This window comes from Dendrobates tinctorius, unplaced genomic scaffold, assembly GCF_039654945.1.
Source record: "Dendrobates tinctorius isolate UK_male_01 unplaced genomic scaffold, ASM3965494v1 ptg000019l, whole genome shotgun sequence".
NCBI classification, from domain to species: domain Eukaryota; kingdom Metazoa; phylum Chordata; class Amphibia; order Anura; family Dendrobatidae; genus Dendrobates; species Dendrobates tinctorius.
The window spans coordinates 66,766,033-66,793,773 of NW_027361687.1; the positions used below are offsets into that span (position 1 = coordinate 66,766,033).

Genomic DNA, 27,741 nt, shown 5'->3' on the forward strand with positions numbered 1-27,741 from the left:
CACATTTCATCCATCGACGGATCCGTTGGAAATTCTTTGTCCTTCGGACGGAGACGATGGTCAACCTAACGTTTTTTGTCTCTGTCGAAAAATCGGACGACGATCGACCACTATTGTAGTGAGAGGAGCGGCGGATGGGAGTATTAATCTGCCGCTACTGCACTGAATATAAATAAAAGTTAAAAAAATGGCGTGGGTCTCCCCCTATTTTTGAGAACCAGCCCGATGAAACTCACAGCTGGGGGTTGCAACCCTCAGTTGTCAGCTTCAGCTAGGCTAGTTATCAAGCTTTTTTTTAATTATTTAAACAAATAATTAAAAAAACGGTGTGGGGTCCCCCCCATTTTTGACAACCAGCCTTGCTGAAGCAGACAGCTAGGGGCTGATATTCTCAGGCTGGTAAGGGGCCATTGATCTTGGCCCCCCAGCCTAAAAATAGCAGCCCGCAGCTGCCCAGAAAAGGCGCATCTATCAGATGCGCCAATTCTGGCACTTTGCCTGGCTCTTCCCACTTGCCCTGTAGTGGTGGCAAGTGGGGTAATAAGGGGTGAATGTCACCTTGCTATTTTAAGGTGACATTAAGCCTGGGTTAGTAATGGAGAGGTGTCAATAAGACACCTTTCCATTACTAATCCTAGCGTTATTCAAGAGTTAAATAAACACACACACAATAAGAATAAAGTCTTTTAATGAAATAAACACACAGGTTTTCCATCTTTATTGTTCTCCTAATTCAATCGAAGCCCTCGATCTCCTGAAAGAAATAAAAAATAAAAAAACAACAATATACCCATACCTGTCCGGCGAACAGTCAAGTCCCACAGCGTAATCCATATCTAGGGGGTAAATACTTTACAACTGGGAGTGGTGCTAATGCGACCACCCCGGCTGTAAATCACTGAGGAATGAGATGCTGGGAGCGGAGGTTCAATGACTAGCGGTGACATCACTGAAGCTCCGCCCCCTCACCCTGACCTGGAGTGAACTCTGAAGCGTGGGAAAATCCAAGGGAAGAGGTTACCGCAGGTAATGTATCTATCTATTCTTTGTATGTATTCTTTCTATCTATTATTTCGGATTCGTCAAAAAACGGAAGAAACGGATGTGACAGATCCATTTTTTCGACGGATCCAGCAGTTGGATCCGTCGAAAAAACGGATCTGTCGCATCAGTTTTTCACAATCTGCGATGGATCTGTCGATCCATCACACCGACAGATTGCAACTGATGCCAAAAAACTGATGTCTGAAAGAGGTCTAACCAATATTGTTCATAAGCTATCTTCTCGTTTATGTTTTTATACAGTTGTTGAAACCTTGTTAACCCTTACCCCTCCCAGGTCAATGGTCAAACAAATATACTTGCATGTGGTGCCTACGTATAGAAAGGCAGCGTGGAAACACGTCTAGCTGAGGTTGAAGAGATACATATCTTACCATTATGAGTCTTAAGATTGTCTCTCTGAATGTCAGAGGTTTAAACTCCCCCTTTAAGAGGTCATTACTGTGGAAGGAGGTGTCAATGTGACATAATATGTCTACAGGAGACCCACTTAGCTCCAAAAGATGCCCATAGGCTAGCTATTTGGGACTACCCATTAGTGTTCCAAGCAAATTCACCAGGCAAATCCACAGGGGTGGCCATTTTAGTTAGACACAATGTGGTATTCACGGTGGACTCGAAATTCGTAGGCCCAAAAGGGAGATTTCTAATTCTCTATTGCTCAATATTTGGCACAAAATATACTCTTGCCACATTATATAGTCCCAACACTTCCCCCAAGAGATTCTTTAGCAAAGTACTGAAAAAGATCCAACCAATGGTAATGGGTCCTTCAATCATTTGCAGAGATTTTAACATCCCGATATTGGAAACTCTAGATACTGACTCAGATACATCGCATAGAGAAGAATTGAAATCTCTTATAGTGGAGGAAGAGTTACACGATATATGGTGACACCACCATGCCAGCGAGAGAGACTACTCCTGTTTCTCTCCTAGACACTCATCCCTTTCAAGAATTGACTACTTTTTAGTAGACAAGAGAGCTCTAGCTATCTGTAAAAATTCTAAAATCGGTTCTACAGTCAAGGCCAAAAGTTTGGAGAATGACACAAACATATTTTCACATGATCTGCTGCCCTCTGGTTTTTATGTGTGTTTGTCAGATGTTTTTATCACATACAGAAATATAATTGCAACAATATTATGAGTAACAAAAGGTTATATTGACAGTTAGAATGAGTTAATGCAGCAAGTCAATATTTGCAGTGTTGACCCTTCTTCAGGACCTCTGTAATTCTCCCTGGCATGCTCTCAATCAACTTCTGGATCAAATCCTGACTGATAACAGTCCATTCTTGCAAAATCAATGCTTTTATTTTGTCTGAATTTGAAGGTTTTTGTTTGTCCACCCATCTCTTAATGATTGACCACAAGTTCTCAATGGGATTAAGATCTGTGGAGTTTCCAGGCTATGGTCCCAAAATCTCTATGTTTTGTTCCCTGAGCCATTTAGTTATCACCTTTGCTTTATGGCAAGGTGCTCCATCATGTTGAAAAAGGCATTGTTGATCGCCAAACTGCTCTTGGACGGTTGGGAGAAGTTGCTCTCGGAGGACATTCTGGTACCATTCTTTATTCATGGCTGTGTTTTTAGGCAAGACTGAGAGAGCCCATTCCCTTGGCTGAGAAGCAACCCCACACATGAATGGTTTCAGGATGCTTGACAGTTGGCATGAGACAAGACTGGTGGTAGCGCTCACCTGGTCTTCTCCGAATAAGCCGTTTTCCAGATGTCCCAAACAATCGAAAAGGGGATTCATCAGAGAAAATGACTTTACCCCAGTCCTCAGCAGTCCACTCCCTGTACCTCTTGCAGAATATCAGTCTGTCCATGATGTTTTTTCTGGAGAGAAGTGGCTTCTTTGCTGCCCTCCTTGAGACCAGGCCTTGCTCCAAGAGTCTCCGCCTCACAGTGCGTGCAGATGCACTCACACCTGCCTGCTGCCATTCCTGAGCAAGCTCTGCACTGCTGGTAGCCCGATCCCCCAGCTGAAACACTTTTAAGAGACGGTCCTGGCGCTTGCTGGTCTTTCTTGGGCGCCCCGGAGCCTTTTTGGCAACAAGGGAACCTCTCTCCTTGAAGTTCTTGATGATGCGATAGATTGTTCACTGAGGTGCAATCTTTCTAGCTGCGATACTCTTCCCTGTTAGGCCATTTTTGTGCAGTGCAATGATGACTGCACGTGTTTCTTTAGAGATAACATGGTTAACAGAAGAGAAACAATGATGCCAAGCACCAGCCTCCTTTTAAAGTGTCCAGTGGTGTCATTCTTACTTAATCATGACAGATTGATCTCCAGCCCTGTCCTCATCAACACCCACACCTGTGTTAATGGAGCAATCACTGACACGATGTTAGCTGGTCCTTTTAAGGCAGGGCTGCAATGATGTTGAAATGTGTTTTGGGGGATAAAGTTCATTTTCTAGGCAAATATTGACTTTGCAAGTAATTGCTGTTAAGCTGATCACTCTTTATAACATTCTGGAGTATATGCAAATTGCCATTAGAAAAAATGAAGCAGTAGACTTTGTAAAAATTAATATTTGTGTCATTCTCAAAACTTTTGGCCATGACTGTATTACATGGTCAGGCCATGCCCCAATAGAGCTGGAAATTCTGGAAAAAGGGAATCAAACTCTGACATTGTCTAGGAGGCTAAATACATTCCTACTAAAATCCGAAAAAAAACAGATCATCTAACTAAGGAAGCTACACAATTTTTTTACATCAACGATATTGGCGCAGTTTCGGTTGAAACTCTTTGGTCTGCCCACACAGCATATATGAGGGGGATATGCATAAAATTATCATCTAGGGAGAAAAAGATCAGAGAAGAAAATGTAAGAACCCTTCTGGTGCAAACAGCTAACTTGGAAAGTCAACAAAAAGAGAATAGACATCCAATAACAGGAAATAAACTTTTGGAGACCAGGAACGAGCTTAGGAAACTATTATTGTTTAAATATGAAAAAAAATCTAAAGAGAATTAAAGCTAATTTCTATGCACTAGGCGAATGAGCAGGTGCTTTACTAGCACACATAATCAAAAAAATAACAGCTAAAAGTAGGATAGAATCGATTCAAGAGGCACAAAGATTTGTGACGCCAACTGCTTTGCGGAATACTACTCTTGCCTATACAATTTACACCTAGACCCTAATCGCCATCGTTCATCCTCCCAACAAATTAGTGATTTCTTGAACTCAGTTACGGTTAATGACTCCCAATTACAGTCACTTAATGCTCCTTTCCAGCTTAGTGAAATTGTCACCGCAATTAAAGCTTCTAAATTACAATCTGCCCCGGGCCCAGATGGTCTCTCAAATGATTACTACAAATTCCTTGCTGATACTCTGCTCCATATTTGCGGAGACTTTTCCTGAGTTGGAAGGTATCTGATAAAATTGACCCTCAGTACTTAGAAGCAACCATAAAAAATCTACCCAAGCCGGGCAAACCTCCCACTAAACCAGAAAACTTTAGATCAATCTCGCTTCTTAATTGCAACATTAAAATTTATTTGAAACTCCTTGCCCTGAGAATTAATACAGTTCTCCCTCAGGTAGTGGCACCGGATCAATTGGGTTTTGTTCCAGGGAGGCAGGCTAGGGATGTGACCCGATGCATTCTAAATGTAATGCATATAGCAGAGGTTTCCAGGGTCCCCAGTGTGCTTCTTTCACTAGATGCAGAAAAAGCATTTGATCAGGTACATTGGGGATACCTGGAGTCAGTCATGTCAAATGTGGTCTCTCAGTCTATGTCAAAAGTGCCATTATGGCTCTTTATACCTCTCCCAGAGCAACAGTCTTTGCAGCTGGGTTCATTTCTGATAATTTCTCCCTCTCAAACAGGACCCATCAAGGATGCCCCCTGTCACCTGCAATATTTGCCTTGATTATGGAGCCACTAGAAGAGAAAATTCATACATGCGAGGCAATAAAAGGAATAAATATAAGAGGATCAGAACATCTCATAGGCCTATATGTCGACGATGTCATAATCTCATGCTCAGATCTGGTTAACTCCCTCCAAGCCCTGATGCACAACCTATCCAACTTTCCAAGATCTCACTATATAAATTGAACATGACAAAATCAATGATACTCCCAATGTCTTGTCCCCCCAACTTTAATCAATAGACTCAAAAAGTTATTCTCATTTACGTGGGTTAAAGATAACATTCCATATTTGGGCATAGAACTTACATCCCCTGCACCGCTGTCCATGCCGAGGTAATACCACTGCATACTTACATCTACTGCATACCACTGTCCATGGGCAGGTAAGAAGGCCATAGTACATAGTTATATGTTAAAAAATGAGGGAGAGGGGCCTGGGATTTCTGAATTTGGATTTTCACTACAAAGCATGCAAAATCAATTCTTTGAGAGAGTGGTGGGATCCTAAATCTAACCACCGGTGGGTCCATATCGAAAAGTCACTAGTTAAGGGGCAGTCAACTAGATTGTTAATGGAGGCAGAATATATACGTAGGAGTTCTCACACATACATCCTACCAAGCATAAACAACACATTGAAGGTCTGGAATGATCTGGCATTTAAATGCATTGACTTTATCATTCAGTTCTCTCACTTCTCAAGTTGGGATGATCATGTAATTCCCAATTTGCAAACAGTTACTATGGGAAGAGAACTCAGAACTTTGAGGACCTATCAGAATCATTTAATCTCCCTCAACATTTCTATTTCCAGTATATACAATTGCGAAGTCATCTAGCCTCCTGCCCTGAGATCTTGACACAAAGCCCGCCTTCTGATATCCTTCTCTTTATTTTGAGGAAAAAAGGATGCCAGAAAGGTATCACAATCGCCTACAACACATTATGCTCTTTGCTGGACCAGACCAAACTTCAATACATGTCTAGATGGGAGAAAGACTTGGGTTTGTCATTTTCACATGAACAATGGCAATTAGCAATAACATGGTCTACTAAATCCTCAGCCTGCATAAACCATTTAGAGATTATAAAAAAAAAATCAATCTCAGATGATACTTAGCTCCCAAGTGCATTGCTCACATGTTCCCCAGATGTTCTCAACTTTGTTGGAGGAGCTGCGGAGAGGTGGGTTCACTCTTACACATATGGTGGTCCTGTCCATTAGCATAGCAATATTGGGAAAAAATCTTTGATGCTATTGCATGCTGCACTGAAACTCATACTCCACCCAACCAGGGTTTAGCCTCAAAATGGAAATCCACGTCACTGCCATCAATGGAGGAAATCTGGGCAAAGGTAGACTCATATATTTCATACGAAAGTTTGTGCCGATAAAACCTGACAAAGTTTGGGTCCTTGGCAAGCTATCAGACAGACATTATAACTTAAACCACATCTAATCATTAGCCGTCTGACCTAAACACTAATCCAATGCTTAGAGATCATGATTGTTTAATACACAACCTTAAACACAATACCTCTCTTACTTATTGTATTACACTGCATTTGAAACTAAATAATTACCACATGATCAAAATCAGTTTGTTTCATGGACCAATGTATACCTTTCCCTCTTACCCCACCTTCCTCTTCCTTAGTTCATATGATCTTTATTTTTTTGTACTTCAGTTTTCCTTGTTTTTTCCTTTTTTCTAGGAACAAAGTCATATGTGATGTACCAATTACCAATTCTATTATCTCTGCGCTGACTGTATGACTTGTATCTGTTTAAAACTATATAAAAATGTATTGGATAAAAAAAAGACTTAACCCCTTTCTGACATCGGAGGTAATGATCCGTCCATGTGATCTGGGCCTCTCTTACTATGGACGGATCATTATGACATGGCGATCACCCGTGATCACAGGGGGTGCGCGGCCGATCACGGCCTGGTGTCAGCTGATTCTCCTGACGACATCTGGCTCACCAGAGCTAAGAAACTTGGGAAACTTGATGCGCAGTGCATGATCAGCAAGTCCCCCTGTGTCAGTGCAGCGCTGACAGCTTGTATGGTATGCAGATGCTGCTTCTTCAACATACTATAGAAGCGTTCAGCATGCAAAAAAATAATTTTCTCATAGTGGGACAAAGTATAAAAGTTAGAAAAAAGTAAAACAAAAATTTAAATAATTGTAAAAAAAATGTTTAAAAAATCAAAAATAATAATAAAAAAATCAATATATATTCTATCACTAAATAAATATTTGAATGAAAAAAAAAATCTAACAATAAAGGTACACATATTTGGTATTGTGGCGTCCACAACGACCCAACCTATAAAACTGTCCCACTAGTTAACCCCTTTAGTGAACATCATTAAAAAAACGAAGTAAAAAAACAATGCTTTATCATACCGCCAAACAAAAAGTGGAATAACACGCGATTAAAAAGATGGATATAAATAAACATGGTACCGCTGAAAACAGCATCTTGTCCAGCAAAAAAAGAAACACAATACAGTTCCATCAGCGGAAAAATAAAAAAGTTATAACTCTCAGAATAAAACGATGCAAAAATAATTATTTTTTCTATAAAATAGTTTCTATTATATAAAAGCGCCAAAACATAATAAACAATAAAAATGAGGTATCTCTATAATCGTACTGACCCAAAGATTAAAACTGCCTTATCAATTTTACCACACACGGAACGGTATAAATGCCCCCCAAAAAGAAATTCATGAGTTGCTGGTTTTTGCTTATTCTGTCTCCCAAAAATCGGAATAGAAAGCGACCAAAAAATGTCATGTGCCCGAAAATGGTACCAATAAAAACGTCAGCTTGTCCCACAAAAAACAAGACTGCACATGACTCTGTGGGCCAAAATATGGAAAAATAATAGCTCTCAAAATGTGGTGATGCAAAAACTAATTTTTGCAAAAAAAATGTCTTAATGTGTGACAGCAGCCAAACGTAAAAACCCGCTATAAGGCCTCTTTCACATTGTCAGTGTCCGTGTGTGTAATACTTGCGGCACATGTGTGGCATGCGTGTGCCGCATCAGTACCACAAGGACGGGTGCCAGGGAAGAAGCGTTACAGTAAGCACTGTTCACCGGCGCCAGGTGCTGAACACGGCTCTCATCATTCTCCCCTGCTCTGCCAGCGATCGGTGCGAGCAGTGGAGATTGATGAGAGTTACATTTAAGTAATAAAATAGACAGCAGGCGGAGGCTGATGGGACTATTACTCCCATCAGCCTTCACCTGCTGCTGCTAATAACAGTGACAGCAGGAGCGGTGGATGGGGGTATTCATCTGCCACTCTTGCGCTGTAAATAAATACGGTAATTAAAAAAAAAAATGGTGTGGGTTCCCCCCCTATTTTTGATAACCAGTCAAACAAAACACAGCTGGGGGCTGCAACCCTCAGCTGTTAGCTTCAGAAAGGCTGGTTATCAAGAATAGAGGGGTCCCCACGCTGTTTTTTAAATGATTTAAATAAATAATTTTGACAACCAGCATTGCTAAAGCAGACAACTGGGGGCTGGTATTCTCAGACTGGTAATGGGCCATGGATATTGACTCTCCAACTGCCTAAAAATAGCCCACAGCTGCCAGAAAAGGCACATTTATTAGATGCGCCTTTTCTGGCACTTTGCCCGGCTCTTCCCACTTGCCCTGTAGCGGTGGCAAGTGGAGTAATATTTATGGGGTTGAGAAACAAAGAAATGGGGCACCACCGAAAGGATAATTAAGGGGATCCCACCTAGACCTAAATAGTACATATGTTTGACAAAAAGGAGAGAAAGAAATAGGCCATGAGCAGGGGATCACCCTGAATAGGACATAGCATATATAATACAAATTTTATTAAACACAGCAAACAGCAAAAAATCTTAAAAACATTAAAAATGGTCACAAATGTGACACATACACAAATAATACAATGCTCATAATAGAGCAACCCACCTGCTACCAACTATCACCCTCACTGAGAATGATGCCTATATCCCTAGGTCCATGTAAACAGGATTCTCAATAGGAGAATTAGTAAGCCCACACATAGGTAATATAGAGCATATGAGTCAGAAACACCAATAATATACAAATACAATGAAAAAATGATGCAATTCCAACCCAATAATTACAAAAAACAGTACAAGGGATAATATAAACCCAAGAAGATGCTGATCACTATGAGGTGTACAAAAAAGATAGAAATGCACACTAAATAGACCTCATATATGCGTAGAGGTACCCCAGCCCAAGATCAGGCATAGGGAACTTCAAGGACCAGATCAGTCAGACCATTAGGGGCTAGAGAGGGTCTAAGTGGACAGAGAAAATCTCCATAACCACCCCAAATGATAACCACACATACAAATCAGCACAATTCAAAACCCATGAGAAGTGAAGTGGGGCAGGTAGAGCCAGAGACCCGACGCGTGTCGCCACTCTAGGTGGCTTCGTCAGGGGTACAGATTGGCTGTCAGCTGTGTCAATATATATGGTTGCATAATTAGTAGATAGGGAGCAGCTGCGCCGCTGCTTACCATGACAGGGTTAACATCCAATATACCCGTCTGCACGGGACCTATGGTCATGTGACAGCAAGGGGGCGGGGCTTAGCGTCCTGTATTCAGATAGGACAGGACACCACACAACAACTCAGAGTCAGGCAAAACAGAGGTCACAGCAGTACGGGCAAACGAGGTACAGAGGGACAAACAGACGGGTAGTCAGACAGAGCCAAAGGTCATACACAAGAGGGCGGGGGACGAGCAGAGAGGAGTCGGGTCACAAGCAGAGAGTCATACACGAGAGGTAGCGCAGTACAAGAGGGGCAGGCAGAACTCGTAACAGGGACAGAACCAGATCACAACCGAATAAGCAAGCAAGATATCAGGCACAAGGCCCACGTACAGTGGGGAAAAAAAGTATTTAGTCAGTCAGCAATAGTGCAAGTTCCACCACTTAAAAAGATGAGAGGCGTCTGTAATTTACATCATAGGTAGACCTCAACTATGGGAGACAAACTGAGAAAAAAAAATCCAGAAAATCACATTGTCTGTTTTTTTTTTCATTTTATTTGCATATTATGGTGGAAAATAAGTATTTGGTCAGAAACAAAATTTCATCTCAATACTTTGTGATATATCCTTTGTTGGCAATGACAGAGGTCAAACGTTTTCTGTAAGTCTTCACAAGGTTGCCACACACTGTTGTTGGTATGTTGGCCCATTCCTCCATGCAGATCTCCTCTAGAGCAGTGATGTTTTTGGCTTTTCGCTTGGCAACACGGACTTTCAACTCCCTCCAAAGGTTTTCTATAGGGTTGAGATCTGGAGACTGGCTAGGCCACTCCAGGACCTTGAAATGCTTCTTACGAAGCCACTCCCTTCGTTGCCCTGGCGGTGTGCTTTGGATCATTGTCATGTTGAAAGACCCAGCCACGTTTCATCTTCAATGCCCTTGCTAATGGAAGGAGGTTTGCACTCAAAATCTCACGATACATGGCCCCATTCATTCTTTCATGTACCCAGATCAGTCGTCCTGGCCCCTTTGCAGAGAAACAGCCCCAAAGCATGATGTTTCCACCACCATGCTTTACAGTAGGTATGGTGCTTGATGGATGCAACTCAGTATTCTTTTTCCTCCAAACACGACAAGTTGTGTTTCTACCAAACAGTTCCAGTTTGGTTTCATCAGACCATAGGACATTCTCCCAAAACTCCTCTGGATCATCTAAATGCTCTCTAGCAAACTTCAGACGGGCCCGGACATGTACAGGCTTAAGCAGTGGGACACGTCTGGCACTGCAGGATCTGAGTCCATGGTGGCGTAGTGTGTTACTTATGGTAGGCCTTGTTACATTGGTCCCAGCTCTCTGCAGTTCATTCACTAGGTCACCCCGCGTGGTTCTGGGATTTTTGCTCACCGTTCTTGTGATCATTCTGACCCCACGGGGTGGGATTTTGCGTGGAGCACCAGATCGAGGGAGATTATCAGTGGTCTTGTATGTCTTCCGTTTTCTAATTATTGCTCCCACAGTTGATTTCTTCACTCCAAGCTAGTTGGCTATTGCAGATTCAGTCTTCCCAGCCTGGTGCAGGGCTACAATTTGGTTTCTGGTGTCCTTTGACAGCTCTTTGGTCTTCACCATAGTGGAGTTTGGAGTCAGACTGTTTGAGGGTGTGCACAGGTGTCTTTTTATACTGATAACAAGTTTAAACAGGTGCCATTACTACAGGTAATGAGTGGAGGAAAGAGGAGACTCTTAAAGAAGAGGTTACAGGTCTGTGAGAGCCAGAAATCTTGATTGCTTGTTTCTGACCAAATACTTATTTTCCACCATAATATGCAAATAAAATGAAAAAAAAACAGACAATGTGATTTTCTGGATTTTTTTTTCTCAGTTTGTCTCCCATAGTTGAGGTCTACCTATGATGTAAATTACAGACGCCTCTCATCTTTTTAAGTGGTGGAACTTGCACTATTGCTGACTGACTAAATACTTTTTTTCCCCACTGTATACAAGAGGTCACTTAACTCAGCCGAGGGCAGGAGTATAACTGACACCGGACCCAGGTCCAGTGAGCACTAAATAGCCTCCTGCTGCCAGAGAGAGGCAGCACAATTAACCCATAGTCTAACCAGGACGGGTCAAAGTAAAATCCTGTCCTGGATCATGACAGTACCCTCCTCTCAATGGGGGGCCACCGGACCCCCAGGTCTCTCAGGGTACTTGGCGTGAAAGGCTCGGATCAACCGATCCGCATGAACTGATCGAGCAGGACACCCAGAATTCAAGCGGGAAAATTCTCCAAAATGAGGATGAAACCCATAATTGCAAAAAAAAGGAGATGTACCCGTAGACTGGTTAGTGCGGTTGTTAAATGCAAACTCAGCCAATGGTAACACAGAACACCAATCATCCTGTCGGGCTGAGGTCAAACAACGCAGAATTTGCTCCAGAGACTGATTGGTCCGCTCAGTCTGCCCATTAGTCTCTGGATGGTAGGCGGATGAAAAGGACAGACTAATACCCAACCTCCTACAAAAAGCTCTCCAAAATCTGGACACAAACTGCACTCCCCTATCAGACACCACATTCAGGGGTACCACATGCAACCGCACCACATGCTCCACAAACAATCTGGACAATGTTTCCGCATTAGGTAGAGCTGCCAAAGGTACAAAATGTGCCTGCTTACTAAACCTGTCCACTACGACCCAGACCACGGTATTACCCTTGGAAGGGGGAAGGTTGGTGATGAAATCCATGGACAGATGAGTCCATGGTCTCTCAGGAATTGGCAGTGGTACCAATTCCCCGGCCGGCCGGTTATGGGGAGTTTTCGCACGGGCACAAACCTCACACGCAGACACATACTCCCCAACATCAGAGGCTAAAGAAGACCACCAGAATATTCTAGCAATGGCCCTCCGGGTCGCTGAGATCCCTGGATGTCCACCCAGAACTGAGTCATGGAACTCCTGGAGGACCTTGAGATGAAACTGAGCTGGCACAAAAAGTTTATCCAACGGCTTAGCTGGAGGTGCAAGAGCCTGGGCTTCTCGAATCTCCCGTTCCAACACATTAGAAACCTCTGCCACCACCACCCCAGGCTGAAGAATTTTTTTTCCAAAAAAAAGTTAAATGTTCATTTTTTTAAACATTCCAAAAATTCCTGTGAAGCACCTGAAGGGTTAATAAACTTCTTGAATGTGGTTTTGAGCACCTTGAGGGGTGCAGTTTTTAGAATAGTGTCACTTTGGGGTATTTTCTATCATATAGACCCTCAAAGTGACTTCAAATGTGATGTGGGCCCTAAATAAAAGGTGTAGTAAAAATGAGAAATCGCTGTTTAACTTTTAACCCTGATAACATCCTAATAAAAAAAAATTGTGCTGATGTAAAGTAGACATGTGGGATATGTTACTTATTAAGTATTTTATGTAACATATCTCTGTGATTTAAGAGCATGAAGTTGAAAAATTCCAAAATGTAACATTTTTGCCAAATTTCCATTTTTCACAAATAAACGCAAGCCATATCAAATAAATTTTACCACTATAATGAAGTACAATAAGTCACAAGAAAGCAATATCAGAATCACCGAGATCCATGGAAGCGTTCCAGAGTTATGACCTCATAAAGGGACAGTGGTCAGAGATGTAAAAATTGGCCTGGTCATTAACATGCAAACCACCCTTGGGGGTAAAAGGGTTAAAGTCTTCAGTTTGACATTCCTGGAGATCACACTAACGCATCAATTAATATGCCCCTATACAGTTCTGATATACTGAAACCTACTGATCATTAGGAACATAGCTTTGTGGGGTGCTTTATTTTTGGGTGGAGGGGCAGGAAATTCAAACAATTATCAGCTCTTTGGTCTCTCTTTTGATCAATTGACAATGGTGGGAAACATGTAACCTACCTGGGTCACTTCTTGCTTCTTCTACTGGAATTTCCCTCTAGGAAGAGAGTAAAAAAAATCTATGAGATAGCTGAACACACATAAGAAAATATTTTTTTCTATATTTTATTCTAGCTGACATTTTTGGGAATTTGCTTAGTTTGAGGCAAGTGATGACTGAACCTTCTGAAGAGATAGAGATGAGCAAAGAGAGTCTGCCATCCACTTCTGTACTCAGCTGGACCAAGGCAGTGCAACCTTCCTCCACCGACACTCGAATTACAGCATACCGGGCGCCTCTTACGATTACAAGTCCACCACGATGCCATGGTATCATATGAGGAAGGGCCCAAGAAATCTCAAAAGGACCCCATAATGTTCAGAATTGAGTTGAGGAAGTTCACACTGCCCTGGTCCAACTGCATACTAAAGTAGGTGCCACCATGCAAATCCTTTTTGTCATCAACATGTAGAGGTCATTTCTAGATTCCCTACATGAACCTCAATGTATTCAAAATATCAGATAATCTCCCCAGTAACTGATTACTATGGGAATATGAAGGGAAAGACCCTAAATCTGGAGTGACCGGGGGTGATCACTGAATTTCGCTATATTGGTTAGAATGTTTCCTGATTATTTTTTATGTTTGAGGAACCTCAACTGATTCAAAAAAAAGTAAATTAGCCTAAGGAGGGGTTAAGGCAAAGGGAAAAAGCATATGGGTCTGCACTGGAGCTGTATATAGAAGACACAGGATGCATTTTGAGCACTATAAATAGAGCAAAATTAAAGCAAAATTGAAAAGAGATTATACTTACAGAATTTGCACAATGCCTCTTCTTCTTCCTCCACTGTATGAAGGCTACTCCTGCTACTATCACCACCAGCAATACAACAATCACTGGTACAGCCACTACCACGTGATTTTTTCGGTGAGAATCTCCTTCTAGAAGAAACCGTTCAGCTCAATCAGACAGGAATAGAACATTTCTTCAAGATGAAGAGTAAGAGCAAAGCCTTTATTTTTTTGTTCATTTTTTTCTAGCACACCATACTTGTGGCTCTCCCAGTTTCTTCTCCTTATGCACTTATTTGCAGACTCTGGGTTCCATCTGCACATGAAGCGCTCACTTTACGCATGGTGGGCATAGCCGCATGCGTAAAATGAGCGCTTCAATGCAATCCTATGGCGGCGCGATTCCGCAGAAATGATGGACATGCTGCGGATTTTACCGCTATGCAATTCCGCAGTAACTGCAGAATCCCATAGGATTGCATGGTAATGCGTCTTTTTAAACGTTTCCGCAGTGGCAAAAACGCAGCTGAAACGCATACAAAACGCAATGTGGGTGTCAGAGACACCGCACTGCACTTGCTCATAGAGCCAGTGCGCGTGTCCTGAGTACAGAAGCAGTGCTAAGAGTTACCTGGGGAGCAGGGCAGCAGAGGTGACCATGCGTGCTTCAGGCTAATAGTGTCAGGATCCAGTCAGCGCTGGAAAGTAAAGAGGCATAGGACCTGCGGACACTGAAACTGAATAGTCTGCACAGGACCTATGGTCATGTGACAGCAAGGGGGCGGGGTTTAGCGTCCTGTATTCAGATAGGACAGGGCACCATACAACAACTCAGAGTCAGGCAAAACAGAGGTCACAGCAGTACGGGCAAACGAGGTACAGAGGGACAAACAGACAGGTAGTCAGACAGAGCCAAAGGTCATACACAAGAGGGCGACGTGGTACCAAGGGGACAAGCAGAGAGAAGTCGGGTCACAAGCAGAGAGTCATACACGAGAGGTAGCGCAGTACAAGAGGGGCAGGCAGAACTCGTAACAGGGACAGAACCAGATCACAACCGAACAAGCAAGCAAGATATCAGGCACAAGGCACACGTATACAAGAGGTCACTTAACTCAGCCGAGGGCAGGAGTATAACTGACACCGGACCCAGGTCCAGTGAGCACTAAATAGCCTCCTGCTGCCAGAGAGAGGCAGCACAATTAACCCATAGTCTAACCAGGACGGGTCAAAGTGAAATCCCGTCCTGGATCATGACAGTGGGCACACAGCCTTATGGTTCAAGAAAAAGACCCAATGCCCATTTATTTAAAAGTGTTTGGATTAATAAAATAAGCTCAACCCTACATTATGGAAGTTACAAGTTTGGGTGACTACAGAGAAATTGTTTCAGTTCTTTTTCCATCATCATCAGCTTTGAGCAGTTTCTAAAAGGGGATTTGTCACTTGCCATAATTACCAGTATGATTTCAATGTCGCTGTTCTAAATCTGGGGACGTTTTTCTTTTGTTCTTGCGCCTCTCTGTTCCTGAGATATTGATGTTTATTCCCTTTATATAAATCTAGTCTTTTTTTTACCAAAGTGGGATGGTCCTTAACTCTTCACTGTAGGCGTCTTAATGACCACACCCAGTTGTCTAAAAACACTATATTTATACAGAGGGAAAAGGGGAGGTATCTCAGTAATGGAGAGGCACAGGAGCAAAAGAAAATCATTGCCGGTTTCAGGAAAAAAACAGCATTTACACCAGGTAAAATAACTACATATTTATGGCAAGTGACAGGTCCTCTTTAAAGTTCTCAATAGTGTCTCTATCTACTTCCTGATTCTCGTAAGGGAATTTTAGAAAGGCTGTGTCCTTAAAATCTCACATATCTAACCAGATCCTACAGAAGGTGTTGAACAGATCTGTCCACAGATGGAAACTACAACTTAGCTGAGTCTTGTTCTAAGATTCCTTCGGAGACTTTTATCTATTTAGAAGCAATTGGCAATAACAAGAGACATATGTAATCTGTTCAAAATAAAACTTACCAGAAATGTTTAAGACAAAAACAATTTCGTCCTTCATTAGGTCTGTCATCAGTATGTCAGCTTTGTATTCTCCTTGGTCTTCCATTTCGAATTTATATATAATTAGTGATCCATCACTGGAACTTCCTAGTCTGCCATTATAGCTACTGTCTCTGATGGTAACACCTTCCGTTGGATGGGTCGTAGCAAAATTTATCCCATTTTTGACCCATTGGATGTCTTGTATTTCACTTTCTCCAATGGCGTCCACTACTAGGATAACCTCTGTACCTCTTAAAGCCGATATAGTCTTTTTGTTCAACTTACCTGACAAATTAAAACAGTATACAATAATTTTGTAATTTTAAGATCTGAACGTATATGCCGTTCCTCTTGGCTTAGTACAACATCCAAATTGTTTAAAACTGTAATAGGACATTCATGTAAATCTTTAAATCTTTGGGCCCACACTATACCTTGGCACATCTCCTATTTCATACATACAAGTCAGCTCTCTCCCAGAAGGAAAAAAAAACTCAGTAGCAAAACCTACTGAGTTATTAGAGAGAGTTTTTCTTTCCTACTGCAAAAGAGCTATTTCGCACTTTTCTTTACCATAGATCATTGCTGGTCTACTTAGGCAGAGCCAGTCGTAATTCTCGTTTCTCCAATGCATTTGTATTTCTCCAAGACCAAAATCTATTAAGGGGTTATCACATTTGGGATATTGACAGATAGATAGAAACCCACCACATGAGAGAGGGCCATAAAGTGCTGCTCTCTCCATTCATGTGAATAGTAGCTCTGAAATAGAAAAGTAAACTTGCTCAGCAGTTTTTGGGCATCCTATAAAGGTAAATGGAGAGAGATATGCATGTGAGGCCACCTCTCCTTTCCTGACGGTGCTTATCGAGGCTTCATTCTCTAGACAGAAGCTGGAACGAGTGATGGAACCCACATTTGTGGAATACTTATAGCATACTCCTATAATATGTTTAGAACTAATGCTTAATTTTTTTCTTATTTCATAGTCTCCTGCATAGACAGGAGCGTTCAGATCTATTGAGCACTCTTGTGCTCTATATGAGAAAGCCACTGACAGACTCATATGGCTGCAGCTTATCTCACTCAAAACAAAGGATTGGCAGTCCGAAATCGCACTTAGCTTCCTGAGACATCAACTGAGAAGAGTTATTAGATGGTCAGCTAAGGCCAACATCAGTCTAATGTACGGTATATTATGGCCCTAAAGCCCCTTTACAGACTAGATAAAAGCCTTCTGAAGGAGACAATTTCCCTATTCCATGTGACTATCTTATGAAGTTGTCCACAACCACTGATGTTGGGAAAATAAAGATTGAGCAGACATTTTTTAGACCAGTCCTTTTGGTATGTGTCACGCTCCCGCCTTGGCTGACTGGCATGAGCCGGGGAGTTTGTGGCCCCACTGTGCCACAAACCAGACTACCCTGGAAGGGGCGTGACTACGACAGCTACCTCGGTCTTCACTGGAGCCTCTGATGGTGAGGTCAGGCTTGTGCGGCAGGTAGCTGTCGGGTGCCACTCCAGGGTGGTGTCTGGCTGTGGCTGCTGATCCCACTCGGGGACAAGTCACTTGGACAGGTGCTATAGACAGGCAGGCAGGTAGACACGACAGGCACGGCTGAGACACTGGGCAAGCAGGCGTGGCTTGGAGACACTGGGCAAGCGGGCACGGCTTGGAGACACTGGGCAAGCGGGCACGGCTTGGAGACACTGGGCAAGCGGGCACGGCTTGGAGACACTGGGCAAGCAGGAGTGGTATATGAGGGAACAGGTTTGGACCTGTTCACACAGGAGGTGCAGGTATGGATATAGGCAGGAAGGAGTGGAATATGAAGGAACAGGTTTGGACCTGTTCACACAGGAGGTGCAGGTATGGATATAGGCAGGAAGAGTGGAATATGAAGGAACAGGTTTGGACCTGTTCACACAGGAGGTGCAGGTATGGATATAGGCAGGAAGGAGTGGAATATGAAGGAACAGGTTTGGACCTGTTCACACAGGAGGTGCGGAGTAGAGCTGGGCTGCAAGGGAGCCGAGTAGGCTGGAATGCAAGGGAGCCGGGCAGGCAGAGCGGCAAGGGAGCCGGGCAGGCAGAGCAGCAAGGGAGCCGGGCAGGCAGAGCGGCAAGGGAGCCGTGCAGGCAGAGCGGCTAGGGAGCCGTGCAGGCAGAGCAGCTAGGGAGCCGTGCAGGCAGAGCAGCTAGGGAGCCGTGCAGGCAGAGCAGCTAGGGAGCCGTGCAGGCAGAGCAGCTAGGGAGCCGTGCAGGCAGAGCGGCTAGGGAGCCGAGTAGGCAGAGCGGCTAGGGAGCCGAGCAGGCAGAGCGGCTACGGAGCCGTGCAGTCAGAGCGGCTAGGGAGCCGTGCAGGCAGAGCGGCTAGGGAGCCGAGCAGGCAGAGCTGCAAGAGAGGAGAGTCTCAGATAGGGAGGACACAGGGAAAGACAGCAGAGAAGGAACCACAGACAAGGAGACTGACAGACAGGTAAGACCGAGTTCAGACAGAGACACAGGGACAAAGACACAAGGACCAGGATATTCTGCCTCCTGGCAGGCAGACAGAGAAGTACTAGGCAAGGTACCAAGACACAGGAATATGCAATAAGAGCCTTCAGAGAAGGCAAGACATAGGACAGGGCCTGGCTAGCTCAGCAGCAAGGAGCTAACTGAGTTTAGACATTGCACAGGCAATGTTTCAGTGGGTGTGGCGTAACTAAATAGTCAAGGGCTCTAGGTGATTGGTCAGGGACATATTACACAGGTGCACCCTGACTGCATAAGAACCAGAGAGTTCTGGCGCCGCCTCCCTATACACACATAGCTTGGAAGCATAGAGCAGAGGCACAGAGCATAGGACTGGCAACAGACAGAATTCACAGCATGACCCGGAGCAGTGAGTAAGTTGATGTGCGGGGGATGGGAGGCCATGCAGTGACGCCAGCAGGGTTGTTACAGTACCCCCCCTTTACGGACCCTCTTCCTCAAGCCTGCCAGAATGACCAGAAGAAGGAGTATGGGACCACACACAGTCCAGGCTGACAGGGCATCCTTCTGGTGAGACGAAGTAGGTGTGCCATCCGGAATCACCGAGTGCCAAGTTTCTTGGTGCCCAACAGCTCCCAACACAGAGGGTACAAGGACTTTTTCCTCCTGATTGGCAGAAGGCAGGGACCTGGAAGCTTCAGACTTGACCCCTACATCAGCCGGCAAGCTAGAAATAGAAGACACCTTCACTGAGTCCGACTTCAACCCGACATGCCAGAAAAATTGAACCTCCTCCCGGTTGGTGAGAAACGGAGATACGTAGGTCACTGTTCCAACCTCTTCACCCACCTGCCAAATGGAAGCTGGAGGCATACATACAGGGAGCCACTTCAGCCTGTTACCCTGAAAAAACTGGGCCCCCTTTTTCAGGTTAGAGAATGAGTAATGCTCCATCTTGGGACCTTCACCCACTGGCCATAGAGGAGCCGAGGGCATCCACTCAGGATCCATCTTCAGCCCTTTATCCTGGGGAAGACAATCAGGAGGCAGGGATGCTCTAGGGAGCAGACCACTGGCATCATTGCTGGAGATGGGTGACGAGGAGACCTCCGCTTCGCCCTCTTCAGAGGTGTCATCACCCCTAGATTTGACGACCAGCAGACTGGATAAAGACGACGACTTGGCTGACTGAATTTGACGCAAGGGAACTAGACACCTCTTGTCACTTGGTTATCTCAGGCGCGGTACCTTGCTGGGTCTCCAAACATAAATGGGCACCAGGATCTCTGGTTCAGAATGACCCATGGGCATACCAGACAGCCATGGGCATACCAGACAGCCAATGGAAGACGAACTTCGTATACAAAGCTTCGACCTGGAGCTGTAGTTGTCCTTGCAGGACTAGACTGTTCTCAAAGAGGGCTCGGCCACCTTTAGACGATGCCCACGCCGGGTTCTGGAGCTGAAGAATGGAGATCACACACCAACTCTGTATGGCTGGTGGCTCGAACACCCCAAAGCTCCCAGAAAGCAACGAAACAGTCATAGGCTTTAATGGAGAGGGAGGACTCTCGCCAGGGGCAGCCTCTCCTACTGGCCCATGGTTCTGGAGTACAGGCTTCACAGGGCAGAGACCAGATTCCAGCTGCAACTTTGCCCGCTTCTTTTTAGACCTCTTGGATCTTGCACGGGAGGCCGCATCGGCAGACTGTGGAACAGGTGATGGCTGGACGGTCATATGTGGTTGAGACGATTCACCCACAGGTTCCTCTTGTCTGGTCTGTCTCTGGAAGCTTGGAGGGGAAGACTTTTCAAGAGCAGCTGGACGAGGCATGTCGAACACTTTACGGAAGGCCACCAGGAAGGCCCCCAGGCTCGTGACGACAGGATCCCCTGCTTCCCAAAGGGGACAGATCCACATCAAGGCATCACCAGCTAGGTAGGACATGATGTATCCCACCTTGACCCCGTCAGAGGGTAAACAAGCTGCATTCTGCAGGATGTAGTGCAGGCACTTTTTCAGGAACCCTTGACACTCTTTAGGGTCCCCATAGAACCTAGGCGGGTCTGCTGGGTCGTGCTCTTCATAGGCCAGGAGCTGATTGTAGAGGGCATTGGAGACGATGATTGGTTCAGAGGTCTCCACAATCGGAACCACGCAGGACGGAACAAATTCCTCTGGTTGCTCATACTGGCGGAACACAAGTTCATGACGCTCTGCGAGCGGAAGGACATGGGACTCAGCTGGGACCATGGCCTGTGCAAACTGTCACGCTCCCGCCTTGGCTGACTGGCAGGAGTCGGGGGGTTTGTGGCCCCACTGGGCCACAAACCAGACTACCCTGGAAGGGGGGTGACTACGACAGCTACCTCGGTCTTCACTGGAGCCTCTGATGGTGAGGTCAGGCTTATGCGGCAGGTAGCTGTCGGGTGCCACTCCAGGGTGGTGTCTGGCTGTGGCTGCTGATCCCACTCGGGGACAAGTCACTTGGACAGGTGCTATAGACAGGCAGGCAGGTAGACACGACAGGCACGGCTGAGACACTGGGCAAGCAGGCGTGGCTTGGAGACACTGGGCAAGCGGGCACGGCTTGGAGACACTGGGCAATCGGGCACGGCTTGGAGACACTGGGCAAGCGCGCACGGCTTGGAGACACTGGGCAAGCAGGATTGGTATTTGAGGGAACAGGTTTGGACCTGTTCACACAGGAGGTGCAGGTATGGATATAGGCAGGAAGGAGTGGAATATGAAGGAACAGGTTTGGACCTGTTCACACAGGAGGTGCAGGTATGGATATAGGCAGGAAGGAGTGGAATATGAAGGAACAGGTTTGGACCTGTTCACACAGGAGGTGCAGGTATGGATATAGGCAGGAAGGAGTGGAATATGAAGGAACAGGTTTGGACCTGTTCACACAGGAGGTGCAGGTATGGATATAGGCAGGAAGGAGTGGAATATGAGGGAACAGGTTTGGACCTGTTCACACAGGAGGTGCGGAGTAGAGCTGGGCTGCAAGGGAGCCGAGTAGGCTGGAATGCAAGGGAGCCGGGCAGGCAGAGCGGCAAGGGAGCCGTGCAGGCAGAGCGGCTAGGGAGCCGTTTAGGCAGAGCGGCTAGGGAGCCGTGCAGGCAGAGCGGCTAGGGAGCCGTGCAGGCAGAGCGGCTAGGGAGCCGTGCAGGCAGAGCGGCTAGGGAGCCGTGCAGGCAGAGCGGCTAGGGAGCCGTGCAGGCAGAGCGGCTAGGGAGCCGTGCAGGCAGAGCGGCTAGGGAGCCGTGCAGGCAGAGCGGCTAGGGAGCCGTGCAGCCAGAGCGGCTAGGGAGCCGAGCAGGCAGAGCGGCTAGGGAGCCGAGCAGGCAGAGCGGCTAGGGAGCCGAGCAGGCAGAGCGGCTAGGGAGCCGAGCAGGCAGAGCTGCAAGAGAGCAGCGTCTCAGATAGGGAGGACACAAGGAAAGACACAGCAGAGAAGGAAACACAGACAAGGAGACTGACAGACAGAGGTAAGTGAGTTCAGACAGAGACACAGGGACAAAGACACAAGGACCAGGATATGCTGCCTCCTGGCAGGCGGACAGAGAAGTACTAGGCAAGGTACCAAGACACAGGAATACGCAATAAGAGCCTTCAGAGAAGGCAAGACATCGGACAGGGCCTGGCTAGCTCAGCAGCAAGGAGCTAGCTGAGTTTAGACATTGTACAGGCAATGTTTCAGTGGGTGTGGCGGATCTAAATAGTCAAGGGCTCTAGGTGATTGGTCAGGGACATATTACACATGTGCACCCTGACTGCATAAGAACCAGAGAGTTCTGGCGCTGCCTCCCTATACACACATAGCTTGGAAGCATAGAGCAGAGGCACAGAGCACAGGACTGGCAACAGACAGAATTCACAGCATGACCCAGAGCAGTGAGTAAGTTGATGTGCGGGGGATGGGAGGCCATGCAGTGACGCCAGCAGGGTTGTTACAGTATGCCAGTTGCATACAATGTTCTCGCCATTAAGAACACATGAACGCTCGGCTGATCTGAGCTTTTACAAGCATGGGGCAGTCAGAAGTAATAGCTGTTGGCCAGACAAGTATTGGGCCAATTTTTATCTAAAAATCTTATTTAGTCGAAGCATAGTGTACAATAATAAGGATATCACCTCCCTACTAAACAGAATCCCTCAATGTATGTCTGCTATTTCATCCTTCTCCGCTAGATTTCTAAAACTTAATATGGACAAAACAGAATTAATCATCTTTCCCCCATCTCACGTGACCCCCCCAACGGACTTATCCATTAAAGTAAATGGCTGCCCACTCTCTCCAGTCCCACAAGCTCGCTGCCTCGGGGTTATCCTTGACACTGATCTCTCTTTCAAACCACATATCCAAGCCCTTTCCACTTCCTGACGACATATTTCACGGATCCGTACATTCCTCAACCAAGAATCTGCAAAAACCCTAGTCCATGCCCTCATCATCTCCCGCCTTGACTACTGCAACCTCCTGCTCTGTGGCCTCCCCTCTAACGCTCTCGCACCCCTCCAATCTATTCTAAACTCTGCTGCCCGACTAATCCACCTGTCCCCCCGCTATTCCCCGACCTCTCCCCTCTGTCAATCCCAGCACTGGCTCCCCATTACCCAAAGACTCCAGTTCAAAACCCTAACCATGACATACAAAGCCATCCACAACCTGAGTCCTCCATACATCTGTGACCTCGTCTCCCGGTACTTACCTGCACGAAACCTCCGATCCTCACAAGATCTCCTCCTGTACTCCCCTCTTATCTCCTCTTCCCACAATCGCATACAAGATTTCTCCCGCACATCCCCCCTACTCTGGAACTCTCTACCACAACATATCAGACTCTCGCCTACCATGGAAACCTTCAAAAAGTTCCTGAAGACCTACCTCTTCCGACAAGCCTACAACCTGCAGTAACCACCGATCCACCAAACCGCTGCACGACCAGCTCTACCCTCACCTGCTGTATCCTCACCCATCCCCTGTAGATTGTGAGCCCTCGTGGGCAGGGTCCTCTCTAATCCTGTACCAGTCGTGACTTGTATTGTTTAAGATTACTGTACTTGTATGTATTATGTATACCCCTCCTCACATGTAAAGCGCCATGGAATAAATGGCGCTATAATAATAATAACAATAATAATAATACTTACCTTTTTCCCAAGTGGATGGCACTACCTGGGCTTCTTTGAAATTGTGATCGTTATGTAGATTTTCTGTATCTCCCAGGAGTGTTCCTTCAGTACTCCTAATACAAAGCACTAGACAAGCAAATAAGACATTAGTGTATAATTTATATTCTTGATCTATACATAATAATATAGAAAAAACTGAAAGAATGTGTGTGTGTGTGTGTGTGTGTGTGTGTGTGTGTGTGTGTGTGTGTGTGTGTGTGTGTGTGTGTGTGTGTGTGTGTGTGTGTGTGTATCACCAACTAATCACTAACATCTCTCATTTCACCAGAGCTGGTTAAAAGAAGCTAAGCTGTGATTGGTTGCTATGAGCAAGTTTTCCCACTTGACAACACCTCAGAAGACACTGACATGGTGGGAGAAATCTAGCATCCCCGGGAACATAAGCTCAAAGCCATTGTCTGCCCCCCAGACAGGAGCACAGAGCACATGACAGAAATGAAAAAAAACCCACCCTTGCCCATACACAAATCACACATCTTCCATCCCATAGGCACATCTTCCCTCTTAAAGGGATTTCCGGTATGGAAGTCAGGGCAAATCCTTCCAGCGCTTTGGTTTTGACCCCAGGGTCTCTTAAAGGGATCCCCGGTATGGATGTTAGGGCAATTCCACTCAGCTCTGTGGTTCTGACCCCAGAGGGATCATTGGTATGCAAGTTAGGGCAAATCCACTCAGCGTTTTGGTACTGACCCCAGGCCTTTCTTAAAGGGATCTCCGGTATGGAAGGCAGGGCAGATCCATCCAGTGCTTTGGTTATGACCCCATGCCTCTCTTAAAGGGATCCCCGGTATGGAAGTCAGGGCAATTGCCTTCAAATGCTATGGTACTCACCCCAGGCTCTCTTAAAGGGATCTCCTGTACGTAAGTTAGGGCAAATCCCTCAGCGCTGATTCTGACCCCAGGGTTCTATTAAAGGGGTCATTGGTATGCAAGTCATGGCAAATCCATCCAATGCTCTGGTTCTGATCCCAGGCTTTCTTAAAAGGATCCCCGGTATGGAAGTGAGGGCAAATCCACTCAGCGCTCTGATCCCAGGCTTTCTTAAAGGGATCTCCGGTATGGAAGTTAGGGTAAATTCCTCAGCACTCTGATTCTCCCCCCAGGATTCTATAAAAGGGATCATTGGTATGGAAGTCAGGGAAAATCCACTCAGCGCTCTGTTTCTGACACCAAGCCTCTCTTAAAGGTATCCCCTAAAAGGGATCATTGGTATGGAAGTCAGGGAAAATCCACTCAGCGCTCTGGTTCTGACACCAAGCCTCTCTTAAAGTTATCCCCTGTATGGAAGTTAGGACTGTTCCACTCAGCGCTCTGGTTCTGACCCCAGGCTGACGGGATGATGTGGGATATCAGGGGTAGTAGTCCGGTGGCTCTGGCTGATGGGATGATGCAGGACATTAGGGGTAGTAGTCCGGTGGCTCTGGCTGATGGGATGATGTGTGATATTAGGGGTAGTATTCCGGTGGCTCTGGCTGACAGGATGATGTGGGATATTAGTGGTAGTAGTCCGGTGGCTCTGGCTGATGGGATGATGTGCGATATTAGGGGTAGTAGTCCGATGGCTCTAACAGGATGATGTGGGATATTAGGGGTAGTAGTCCGGCGGCTCTGACAGGATGATGTGTAATACTATGGGTAGTTGTCTGGTGGCTTTGGCTGACGGGATGATGTTGGATATTATTGGTAGTAGTCCGGTGGCTGTGACGGGATGATGTGGGATATTAGGGGCAGTAGTCTGGTGGCTCTGGTTGACGGGATGATGTGGGATATTAGGGGTAGTAGTCTGGTGGCTCTAGGTGACGAGACGATGTAGAATATTAGGGGTAGTAGTCCGGTAGCTCTGGCTGATGGGATGATGTGGGATATTATAGTGAATGTGGCTATGTGGAGTGGGCGGGGCTCTACACTGAGCTTTATATATATAGATATAATCATTATAATTTGTTATAACTAACCGTAGATAGTTACTATGCCCGGGCAGCGCCAGGCTCTTCAGCTAGTCAATAATAATCTTCAAATCTCTTGTGGTAAAAAGTGATTGAGACTAGGAGTTAAAATACACAAATCAACTAAAATCACCAGAAATGTTCAGACCTGAAGAGGTAAAAATGGACTAGTAATAGGAGCCGCTACAAAGAACACCCATTAGGACTATACTGGAAGTCATAGATGGAGATGACCTCCTCAATGCCTCCAGAAGAAGAGCAACTATAAAGAACCCTCATTAAGACAATTATGATGCTGAGTCACGTCTCATGGACAAACTGTGAGTTGGGATAGTCAAGGAGTCCGAGGAAAAAAGCTAGGAGGGAACATCATAAACAGAGAAAAGAGACGAAAGTGTAGTCACGTAACTGTCCAAGGTATAATACCAGGAGGATAGCGGATCAGAACAAAGGGGTTAAACAGACATATGGTCAGAAGGAGGTCCAAAGTCAGAGAACAAAAGATCATCAAAAAAACACTAGCCACACAGAAAACTAAACACATTTAGCTGAAGCTACCTCTGGCAGAGGATTGTGACTAACACCCTAGTAAAGTATCACCTGAGACAATGAACACCTGGAAACAGGTTAGCACCTCCAGTCTCAGATTAGATATCTGAGCTGTCAATCAAAACACTGACAGCTCAGCACACTCCTGCACCAGACCAGAAAATGAGCTGTCAATCAAAGTACTAACAGCTTTAGCATGCCCATGTAAGATTAATTGCCTGAGGATGAGTCTGGAAATTCTTGAGAAAATGTCCAGAGAGATCACAGTAAAGACACAGTCTAAGTTCTTGTCTATGTTTTTTCTACACAACACAAAAACTTGCAACTCTAATCTCTAAAGACTCCACCTCCGGTAAATGGACCTGCTCCTGGCAAGTATAACGGACAGCCTGCTGTTCACCATGTCTCTTACAAATTCTGCGGTCCATTTGTATGGCCTGGGTCATGGCCTTCGCCAGAGAACTAGGAGTGTTAAGAAGGACCACACCATCCTTAAGGGTTTCAGAAAGGCCTTTGTGGAACTGGCACCTGAGAGCTACATGGTTCAAAAGAACTTCAGTGGACCACTGCTGGAACTCAGTGCAGTAGCACTCAGGTGTGCGAGCCCCCTGAGCCAGGTTCATGATCTTAGCCTCAGCGACTTAAATCCTGTTGGGTTTGTCATAGATCAAGCATACACAGAAGACCTTTCAGGGGTTGTGGGGATAAGGAAAATGCCCAGGTCTGAGGACTGTAGAGCTCCACCAAATGAGTGGACGGGGATTTACTCACTTAGCCGGTCTTTGAGGCATACGCGGGGACACTCCGGGTTAAACAGTTCATTCGGTTTATTAGACATCAGCATAAACCGCTCTTCATGAACATAATAGCGTGTAGCTTCCAGTACAACGTCCGTTAAACATGCAGCGTTACCACATAAAGTATACAAAGTCTCTTACTGACCCCGGTCAGCGTTACTCGCAGTTCATCCCTCACGGGATATAAGGGAAGAGGCCGCACTGGGATCACTGTTCCAGATAGAGCCTTGCTCACTAGGCCGTCTACAGGTGCAGAGCCACAGCCGGGCAGTTGCTTCCATACACAGAGCCGTCACAGACTATACCAGGTCCGGGCCTCTCCATGTGCTCTTCCAGGAAGTTCAGTCCCAGACACTTCCAACACACCCAGGCCTTCCGGGACCTTGCACTCTGACCACTCAGGATCAAACACACAACCCATGTGACCAGACCTCAGTCACACTATATGGTATGTGACCACACCCACAAGTGAGGTATGGATCACATGGTCATGACCTCACTACAGGTCCTATTACA

The 27,741-nt window shown here is 45.7% G+C and overlaps 1 protein-coding gene across 4 annotated transcripts in view; it reads right to left on the reverse strand.

Moving 5' to 3' along the window:
- The window catches only part of LOC141083027 (uncharacterized), a 120,384-nt gene that overhangs the window by 9,968 nt on the left and 82,675 nt on the right, over positions 1–27,741 (reverse strand). For 3 of the 4 annotated variants that reach the window (XM_073567173.1, XM_073567174.1, XM_073567172.1), the window contains exons 3-6: positions 23,892–23,999; positions 16,225–16,530; positions 14,212–14,339; positions 13,414–13,450 (exon numbers count right to left, since the gene is read on the reverse strand). In XM_073567173.1, coding sequence (XP_073423274.1) covers positions 13,414–13,450; positions 14,212–14,339; positions 16,225–16,530; positions 23,892–23,999 — 579 coding nt within the window. The remainder of the gene's footprint in view (positions 1–13,413; positions 13,451–14,211; positions 14,340–16,224; positions 16,531–23,891; positions 24,000–27,741) is intronic. The other variant, XM_073567176.1, reaches the window with a different exon arrangement.